Source organism: Hippoglossus hippoglossus, chromosome 16 (assembly GCF_009819705.1).
Source record: "Hippoglossus hippoglossus isolate fHipHip1 chromosome 16, fHipHip1.pri, whole genome shotgun sequence".
NCBI classification, from domain to species: Eukaryota; Metazoa; Chordata; class Actinopteri; order Pleuronectiformes; family Pleuronectidae; genus Hippoglossus; species Hippoglossus hippoglossus.
In genome coordinates, this window is record NC_047166.1 from 18,601,853 (window position 1) to 18,611,975 (window position 10,123).

At 41.6% G+C, this 10,123-nt stretch overlaps 1 protein-coding gene across 1 annotated transcript; it reads left to right on the plus strand.

The window, feature by feature from the left end:
• The first annotated feature begins 1,100 nt into the window (after positions 1 to 1,100).
• On the plus strand, positions 1,101 to 9,896 carry lyplal1 (lysophospholipase like 1). The gene is made up of 5 exons (XM_034611925.1): positions 1,101 to 1,227; positions 2,501 to 2,600; positions 3,088 to 3,257; positions 6,464 to 6,579; positions 9,278 to 9,896. Exons 1-5 carry the CDS (start codon positions 1,143 to 1,145, stop codon positions 9,527 to 9,529), a joined length of 723 nt encoding a protein of 240 aa, XP_034467816.1. The 5' UTR covers positions 1,101 to 1,142; the 3' UTR covers positions 9,530 to 9,896.
• The last annotated feature ends 227 nt before the right edge of the window (positions 9,897 to 10,123 follow it).

Genomic DNA, 10,123 nt, shown 5'->3' on the forward strand with positions numbered 1-10,123 from the left:
CGCATAGTAATTTATTCAGCCTTTTTTTCTGATGATGAACAAACTATTATAAACATATAATGCAGATAAAAGAATGAAGTAAAGTCAGAAGTATGTGTGATGAGCCCAGACTGACAGAAATAATAAAGACATAAGAAGCTTTAGCAATAAAGGAATCTTATTCTTATTCTTTGTTGTTTTGTGCTGCAGTGATAGAACAAAAGTCAAAGCACAGACACTGTCAGGAATCCTGTCAGAATTATATTATAACTCTTATCTGTGTTTAAACCAGTGTGGACATATGAAGCCTGGAACAGTAAAACAAATCCACTTATTTATAATGGGACCAGTTGCTCTTTAGTATTGTTCTCCTTATTAAAAAGTGTTTTATTCCCCTCAGGATCCTGTAGATCGATGACTCAGGTTTTCCAGTAATTTGTTAGTTGGGTTGTTGACAGGTTTTGATCTTCTATTGGGAAGTTAACCTGCTGCAGAGCAGCATCAATAACCATGATGATTTACACTGGTACTAAGTGAACTGGCTTCATAGGACTGAAAACTTAGAATTACATTTTTTTTTCTCTCTGCTGACTTTTTACCAAGGCACTGGCCAGAGAAAGTTCAAAGGTTCTCACTCGGACATTTGAGTTCACAAATACAGGCGCTCCGGCGAATGTCTGGAGGATCTCTGGGGTTCATGTCTGAGAGTAGCCATATTGTCTCTCTCTCTCTTTCTCTCTCTCACACACACACACACACACACACACACACACACACACACACACACACACACACACACACACACACACACACACACAACCTTGTACTTCAATCTTGGGGAGGACACTCATTGGCATGAGACGTTCTCAAGCCCCTTACTCTAACGTTATCCATCACATCTAAATGCCTAATACCCTCACCCTTATTCTGATCCTAAAAACAAGACCCTCAAACAGCCTTTTGAAAGTGTGTCAGAAAGCGGGAACCGGTCAAAATGTCCTCACTTCCCCAAAATAGTTTTATTCGTATTTATTTTAATGATTATTTTCACTATGGTCCTCACAAAGATATCTGTGCAAGTACACGCATACACACACACAAACACACGCGTTCCAGAAATCTCGCGAGGTTTCCTACTGTCGGCGGGATCTTCTCAATCTGTCATGGCTGCTGCGAGGAGGCTTCAGACATGTGCGGTGTCTCCGGCGGGGAAACACTCTGCCTCGGTCATCTTCCTGCACGGCTCAGGTGCTTACAGTGTGTTGTTACTGTGCCTCACAACATGGCGGAGTGAGGACCTGCTCCTCGTTGACTCCGCTGGGAAACGGACCTCTTTTCCCATGCAGAGTTCAACATGGTTAAGCCTGACAGACTGGACTGAATGAAGCCTTGTCGCTGTGAGCTTTGAAACTGCAGTGTTTGTGTTTTTTTTTAAAGTGGACACTGGATGTGCAGCTCTGCCAGATTCAGGGATAAGCTGAAACACTGCAGCTCATTGTGAAGAGATCTGAGGGAAATCTTACTTACAATGAAAAACATCAGATACTTCGAATGCACCTTAGTTATTTATTCACAGAGAAGGAAGTCCTGCAGAGAAATGTGCACATGACCAGACTTTTAAGGACACTCGAGTTCACACCAGTGGAAGTAGTTACATGAATGTTTGCTGCATTCAGGATAATGATCAATTTGTCATGCACAGTTGTATTTAATACTGACAGACTGATATTGTTGTTATGTTATTCCTCCCACCATTCTGCCGTTATTTGTTTTAACGTGTTGTTTTACACAGCATTTCCACTCTTCCTACAAGAAATGTAAACCTTAAACAGTACCCTAAATATTTGTATTATTTTAATTTGTAGGTGCATGAAACCTTGCCATGCCCTTAAAGTTTGGATACAAACATTTGTGTCAAACATGCGGATACATGATACAGTCTGATGTATTATAGCTGCTTTCAGACAGGCACTGAACTCCACAGAATCTCTGGACATTCTCCGAAGGGCCTGTATGTGTGAATGGAAATGTCAGTGCGAGAACCTCCGGGCTTTTCTGCAGAGTTTCTCCGCCTGGCCCCCTTGTAGAAATCAGCAGAAAGTAAGAACAAAGCAGGAGATCCTCTGCAAGATTCACCGCGAGGGAAAATGTATGGGTTGATGACTTTTCTAACTCGTGACAGACACCAACAAAAAGAAAACAAATCCAGGATAAAAAAAAGCGGTGCCATACACGTAGAAGGTACTTACGAAAATGTCGAGACAGCTTTTGGCGATGAGGGCCAACGTCGGTGTCGAAGTGCTGTAAACAAAAACGTGATCTCAGCAGCAGAATTAATACGTTATCCTGCCTCTGCCTGCTGCAATCCTCACCTGAACGCTCTGGAGGTGTCTGTGTTGTTGTGAACTTGAGCAGAGGATCACCCCCGGAGGTCATGTCTGAAAACGGCTTATGTCATTATCCTGGATTCATGTCTGCTTCTTTTTATAGTCTACTGATTTAGTTTTTTCTCCTTGTCTAGGTGACACTGGGCGGGGACTGAGAGCCTGGGTTCGAGATGTTATGGTGCCGGATCTGGCCTTCAGCCACATCAAAGTTATTTACCCCACAGCCCCAGCTAGGTAAGTCTACAGCTGGGCCACATTTGAGTAAAGGAAATGTTGGAGGGGCAATTGCGTTGCCATTAACCTCAGAAGCTGCAGGTTAAACTCCCTTCCTGATAAGGTGGATAAACGGTGACACTGACCTGTAACTGACATGTTAACACAAATTTATTTTTCTTCAATGCTCTTTGCCATGAATGAGTTGTATTTTTTTCTGTATTTTCTGGAGAAAGCCAAAGTAGTAAGAACACTCCTGTTATGGTAAATGGACTATTTATGCATGTTTCGACCATTCATAGCACAAATCAAATTTGCTTTCACCATCCTACACTGTTGACCTGTGCAGACTGGAGGAGGATCGAACCACCGACCTTTTGGTCAGTCTATATCTCCCGAGCCACAGCCTACTGACACAGTTCCTGTCGGTGTATATACCCGTCAAGTTTGCCTGAAATGAAGCTGTAGCAATGTGGCTGACATCTGACCTTCATGTTGATGCCATCAGGCCATACACACCAATGAGAGGGGCTCTGTCCACTGTCTGGTTTGACCGTCTCAAGATCTCGCGGGACTGCCCAGAGCACCTCGAGTCCATAGACGCCATGTGCAGCACCTTAGGGTCCATCATTGAGGCCGAGGTCAAAGCCGGGATCCACAAAGACAGGGTGGTCATTGGTATGGAACTAGTTTTGACTTCATGTGTGGTATGAATGTTTGGGTATCGTTTCGATTTTTTTTTCGATACTGATGCTAATTTAATACTTTAAAAATGGAACCAGTGCCCAAACGGTGCCAGAACCAATACTTTTTTCTTTAAACAAAACACACAAAATGACGGTCGACGTTGAAAACAGCTTTTTTATGAATTACTTGTTCGACGCTGCCTGTCCCCCAGCCTGTTTATTATGACCTCACAGTAGTGTGGTGCGGTGCAGTTATTTCACAATAAATGCAAAATATCCACTGAATCAGTGGTGGACAATAATGACTGACTGTACTCTATGTGCACCAGAGAATAGTGAGGATGCCATCTGTCAGGCTTTTTACTCCTCACTGTCTCTGTTTTCTCACACCCCTTCTCTCTTGCTGGATCCTTTTTCCTCGGTATTCTCCCACTTCTTTTACACACACACACACACACACACACACACACACACACACACACACACACACGCACAGCTCAGCCGATCTGAGCCTGGCTGTTCCTTACTCCCTCTGTCATGATATAAAATGAAGAATGCATCTCTCTCATCAGGTTACAGTGTCCTTTCATATGCTGCCAACAGAGAATAAAAAAGGATTTTCAGTAGGAATTCTAAGGTCCTCAAAAGCTTTTAGTCTCAAATATTCTCCTTATCAAATTCACATATAAATAACAATAAAACGAATCCCCTTGGATCAAGCAGTATCTACATGGCTGATGCAATCCAAGAGTTCCCACAAGAAACAAATAGGAGGCTATTGAGTGTTTTAATGTCCACGAGTGATGGCTGCACTTTAAGGGGAAACCAGTGGGAAAAGGGTTAACCTCCCAACTCTGAAATGTATAACTATTGAGGCACAGCCGTTGGGGGGTGGGTGGGTGAAAGACTTGACTCGAGACAAAGTGAAAAAACACATGCTCCTGGGAAACTGCTGAAATATTATCTTACTAAATCATAACATTTTGTCATTAACTATAAATACTCAGTGCTGGAAAAATGCAGCAGCGTGTACCCAGAGTCCATTTCCCCAGCTGACGGACTGACAAGCGGCAAAAGTTTCCATGGAAAAGGTTTTTGAGGAGGCTGGCTGCAGGCTGCAGTGCTGTTGTGTTTCAGTGTGCAGAGGTGAGGGAACCTCATACACACACACTGCAGGCCTGCTCAGCTCAATAAGACAAATGCTGTGCTTCATGTTGATGATGTGGAATAATTTTTGATTATAGTTAAACTCTTTCTTATTGCACGTTGTGTGCTTCAACACATTAAGGGATAGACCCTTTTTTATTTTTTGAGAACTGTGATGAAAACGTGAGTTTGACTTACAGTTTGTACATGTGCGATAATTATTTTTCTTAGCTGTAATATCACTTTGTTGGACCCGTTACAATTTATTTTTTACTATCTACTATAGAGTTTTTCCAATTTGTTGCAACATGGGCCTTACTTTCATAGTTTTTGACCATAACTTTAAACTATGATTACATTTTTAATTAACAAGTTAATCCTTAAGATCCTTGGGCAGCTACAAGAGGGTCAATGTTTTCCTCCCCGACTCCTCCAATCAACATGCTGAAGTGTCCTTGGGCAAGACACTGAAATCCCCTAACTGCCCCTGACGCCTTTGCTGGCAGTGAATGAATGTTGTAGTAATAGAAAAAAACACTGTGTATAGAGGCCCTGTATAAATGTGGTGTCAATGTGACTTGTAATGAAAAGAACTTTGAGTGGTCAACATGAGTAGAAAGCACTTTATAAATACAATTCATTATGACTTAGCTCTGGGAACAGAGGCCTATACAAAGCCAAAAGACACAAGCAGATTATAAAGTTATCCTTTAACGTGTTGAAGAAGAATGGAAATATAATCCATCAATATTTAGAGGGTCAAGCATTTGCCTCTACTGTCCAAACAAAATGTGGCATTTACAATGTTTTAAACAATAGTAAACCATTAGATTTTTATGTGGCTCTCAAAGGCTTTCACATCTGTATCTCTTAAAAGTCAAAACCAATCTCACTGGTCTCTGTCAGTCTAATATTCCATTGTGACATTGTAACATCCTTCATTTTACCTTGAATATATCTCTGCTGATGTTTTGAGCATGAAAGACATAAAATCCTTGACCTGACTATGGAGCCTCGTGTTGGCTTTAACATTAACAAAGAATTTCCCTTGTGCTGGGAAAGTACTAAAACAATGTATGGAGATAGGACTGGCTATACAGAACCTCCACCAGCTAACATTTACTGACACTTGGGTTGATGTTAAATACCATGAGCAAATTCATAATGCTTGCGTGTGTGATGGTGGTGAGCTGCATACTTGTGTTACACTTTGTTAAGTTAAAATCAAAGTAAACTAAGTGCGCTTTTAGATGTAACAGACTTGTGTGTGTGGCAGAGACCGGCATAGTTTACTGAAGAGTCGTCTTCAACACCAAGTCTGCGCTTTTTCCATTTCACACACGTTTGTACATCTATGTTACTGAGGACACTCATTGTCATAATGCAGTCCTTAGCCACCTACCCTAACCATTAACACTAAACCGGACCCTAAAATCAAGTCTTAACCCTCAAACAGTCCATTTAAAGTGGGTCGGAAAGTGAGGACCGGCCAAAATCTGCTCACTTTCCCAAAATGTCCTCACTTCATAGTTTGTAGGTTCAAAATGGTCCTCACAAATATATCTGTACAAGTGCACACACGCTCACACACAGAGGGGCGACTTCAGTAAACAGATTGCATGTCATTTTCATTTTGGACTCATTTGTCCTGGCATGTGAATTCCACCTCTTCTTCATCTCTTCACCCCCTCTCTTTTCTCTCTTTTCACTTGCCTTCATTCGTCAACCCTCTGACAGGATGATGGGTACTTGCACACTTTCCCAGATGTACACAGTGTGCCCAGATGTACCCAGATGTGTGAGATTAAGGACAGATTCATGAACAACTGCTAATTCCAAGAGGGAAAAAGAAGCTGAAACTGTGGAACTGTGGAGTCTTATCCATCTTAATGTCTTTTTAAGAGAGGTATTTTCCACCTTTCTGAGAAAGCTGCTGTTACCCATATGTTTATGATACTTAGTGTTACACAGAATTAAATCTGCTCCCAGACTTTCAGTTGATGCTTCTACTGATGCTGCAATGAATTTTATTTTCTTTGTGCCGAATTAAAGGTGGATTCTCGATGGGCGGAGCCATGGCTCTCCATCTGGCGTGTCGCTATCACCCTGATGTAGCAGGAGTTTTTGCACTATCCAGCTTTCTCAACAAGGACTCTGTCAATTTTCAGGTACATCAGCAGTAATGATTGTAAAGTGAAAAGTCTCATTCTATATAATATGGGTTCAAAAATATTATATTAAAGAACATTAGTATTTCTAAAGAAATTACACTCCATGCAATCGAACAGCCCTGCTGTTTTATTGTGTTATTGTTCAGTGGATGTATGTCCGTGCATGTCTCTATATAGTTTTTTCCTTTAATCGCCCTGAACCAAATTGCCTTCAGAATTGTTGAGTTGTATTTTATGGGTTATTGATGCAGAGACATAAACACTAGATTGGATCATTAAACATAGATTATTGACTGTGTGTCACTTGTAGACATGAACCCATAGAGAATTGTATCACCAACTCTGAAGTTCCTCTCAGCTCTACAGAGCTTTTGAGTGTCTTTGAGCTCATTGTTTTGTTTTTACGCACAGATTTACAGTTTTGGTTCACTCGCGATGCTCTCATCAAGGAGAGTTTATATTAATTAGGGACAGCTGAATCGGGTGCCTGGTTACATTTTAAAATACTGGAGCCAACTTGGAAAGATGCATAACTGGAGTGGGTGTGGGAATCCTCTGCCTAGAAACGAGTACAGGACTGAGTGGTTTGTTATATCAATATTCAGGGTTAAACAAGGACAACAATTTATGTAAATGAAAAAGTCTCAAAATCCAAACACCACACTTGATTTGGACGATTAAACCTGGTTAATCAATGTTAAACCTGATCGCTGGTATTCTACATACTCACAAGGTGTGTTATAGTTGTGCTCAACTGTTTTAAGAGTGTTTTCTCACTTTAAGAGCTAATGAGTCGTGAAGAACATGATGCGTTCTGGGAATATGTTTTTTTCCTCTTCCCTTGAGCCACCAGGCAGATGCTGCGTGGCCAGAACACCCTCTCTGACCTGACTCTTGACCTGTAAATCCATGTTGCAGGAAGTCAGGCTGATATTTCAGATGCTTGTTGTGAGCAGAGGGCTCTGTTGAAACTAAGGCCTTGTGTTTCCCACCAGATGAGATGAGATGAGTTGGAATACTTGAGAAGTTACATCCACTCAGGCCATAGCTAGCAAGCTTGATGGCAAAACAAGACAAAACTTTTCAGTCTATGTAATTTTATTTTGAGTATATTTATCTCCACAACCATCTGGCAACCCCCGGGAATGTGCGACCCCCAGGTTGAGAATAACTGCATAGGACAGCTGATATCTTTGGAGCAGCATCATGAGAAAAACATATGAAAGAAATTTTCCTTTTTATATTTCGTGAATACAGTTGGAATGCCAGCTCTTCTCAAGATCTCTTGGCTGCCCCCTTGTGTACTGCTCTAAGAAGTGCAGGCAGTCAGTCAGGCTGTTAGTTTTTTCTTTCATCACAATTTTCAAAAGCAGGAATGAATGACTGCAACTGAGGAGCATTGTCATCAACCACAGGGATATTTCTTACTAGCAGAGCAAATGCAAACTTTTGCATTACCATAATGCAGGTGTCATTCTGTTTTTGCATGATATTCAAAATATCATTCTGGCTGTTATTGTTGCATGTAGGCTCAGATGTAATGTGTGTCCTTTTAGGTGATTATCGTGAGCCACTTGTTCAGGGTTGTTACTTATTGCAGGTCGGATGTCAGTTTGTGCATCTGCTATTTGTTTAGGCCGGATGGTGACAGCCTGGGCTGGTCGAGCTTCACTTGTGATGTTTTCATCACCATTTAATGGGACAAAATGTTCTGCATAAGGATTCAGTCCACTTGTTCTCAGAGCTCTGTTCCTTTCAAAATAAGAGTTTATTCCACCAGATGTTTTACAACCACACTTTGAATTTATTTCCAGCACGTGAAGTTTTGCATTTACTGCAGCCAGTTCGGTTTCCAGAGCAAATTGTTCCTTTCCCCTCCTTAGTTCCTCCTCTTTGGCTTCCAATAAATGTTTCCTTTTTAATGCAGCCATGTGATCCATTAGTGCTGCCTTATCAGCCTCTGCTTGTATCCTCGCAGCTGAGGTGGATGATGCTCTGGATACCTGAGAATGTGGTCTGGAGTGATTCCACTTTGATCATGAGAGGTTTGAAACACTGTCCTCAGGGTTTCTCAGAAGCCACACTTTGCTTGTCAGGGCGTTCATCATTTTAATGTAATTTCATAATAATACAAGATAACAACCGAGAAAATACATATTAACTCAATGTTACAAACAGAAGAATAGCTCCAGCCTCCAACCCACTGCATGTTGCATATTGAGTGAATTGCTGCACTGTTGGCTGTTGTGAACAAAACAAAGCAGGGGTCATTTATTATGTCATTGTCAAGCTCTGGCTCATACAGTATTAGTCGGTGGGTGATAATCATATTGTCAATATTGCAGATGTAGGATGTATTTGACATGCTTTGTGTCCATTTCACAACCTACTGGACTTATAGGGATCCGCTGGTAATGTCTGATGTCAGATATTACAAGGACGTTAAGAGTCAATGCCTCAATGGATCGGAGCTGTTTTGGCAGCATATTTAGGACCAACATAATGCTAGGTAGTGGTGGTCATAATGTTTTGCCTCATCAGTGTAGGCAGTAATGTTAATAATGAAGTTACATATTATTAATATTATCCTGCACCTGTAAGCCTGATCAGCCCTGGATTGCTGACAAACAATACTGTTGAAGATTTGCCACAATGCTGATGTTTTTGTTTCTATCTGACTTTGTGCATGCTGAAGGCTGTGGAGGAGCGGCTCAGAGCAGGACTCTCACTGCCCGAGTTGATCCAGTGCCATGGGACCAGGGATGAGCTGGTGCTTCATCAGTGGGGAGAGGACACATCCACGCTGCTGAAGGAGGCTGGCATGACCACTACCTTCCACTCCTTTCCAGGCCTAAATCATCAGCTCTCCCAGCCTGAAATGGAGCTGCTGAGAAGCTGGATCCTCAACAAGCTTCCACCTACCACCTCCGCTGACTCACAGAATTAGTGGTTTTATCAACGTTTTCCTTGTGTTTTTACCTAACGTATACTGCACCTCTTAATGCCTTTACACAAAGACATTTGAAGAAGCCACAAAGTAGGAACCAAATGTGTGTTTTCTGTATGGAGGGTATCTTCATGATTTGTTCATCAGCTGAGATGGATGTCAGTCAACAAAGAGAGAGGCTATATGTTTTTATTAATAAGTGCAAATCTACAATATGACAGATGCTGTAAATACCTGTCCCAACATCCATTTAAGTAAATTTAATTATACGTTTATCAAGGGTAGGGTTGGCAAGTTGTTTCTTTTTATCTTGTTTGAAATCCTTTTCATGTCCAGATAGCTTTAATAAATGAAGTTGTCTGAAAATGAATAAGGCAGTGTCTGTGGCGTTTCTTGCAGTAGTGTAATAAAGAAAACTAATCATTTCATTCGGACCAAATCAAATGTTTCGCTGGCCTACCTGTCTGCCATTAACCGACCTGCCTGCCTGCACCCTGCCCGTAGGCTACACTGCATGAGGCTTCACTGGTTGGACAGACCTGCACCCCTGGAGCAGAGCGGGCCGATTGGTAGTGGGTGGGGTGTTTTCAAAGT

Bases quoted from the DNA above. Each gene is read 5' to 3' on its own strand.
- lyplal1 (XM_034611925.1), top strand. From the start codon at position 1,143: ATGGCTGCTGCGAGGAGGCTTCAGACATGTGCGGTGTCTCCGGCGGGG. The intron at 3,258-6,463 runs GTATGGAACTAG...GCCGAATTAAAG, and splicing joins CAAAGACAGGGTGGTCATTG to GTGGATTCTCGATGGGCGGA. The intron at 6,580-9,277 runs GTACATCAGCAG...TGCATGCTGAAG, and splicing joins AGGACTCTGTCAATTTTCAG to GCTGTGGAGGAGCGGCTCAG.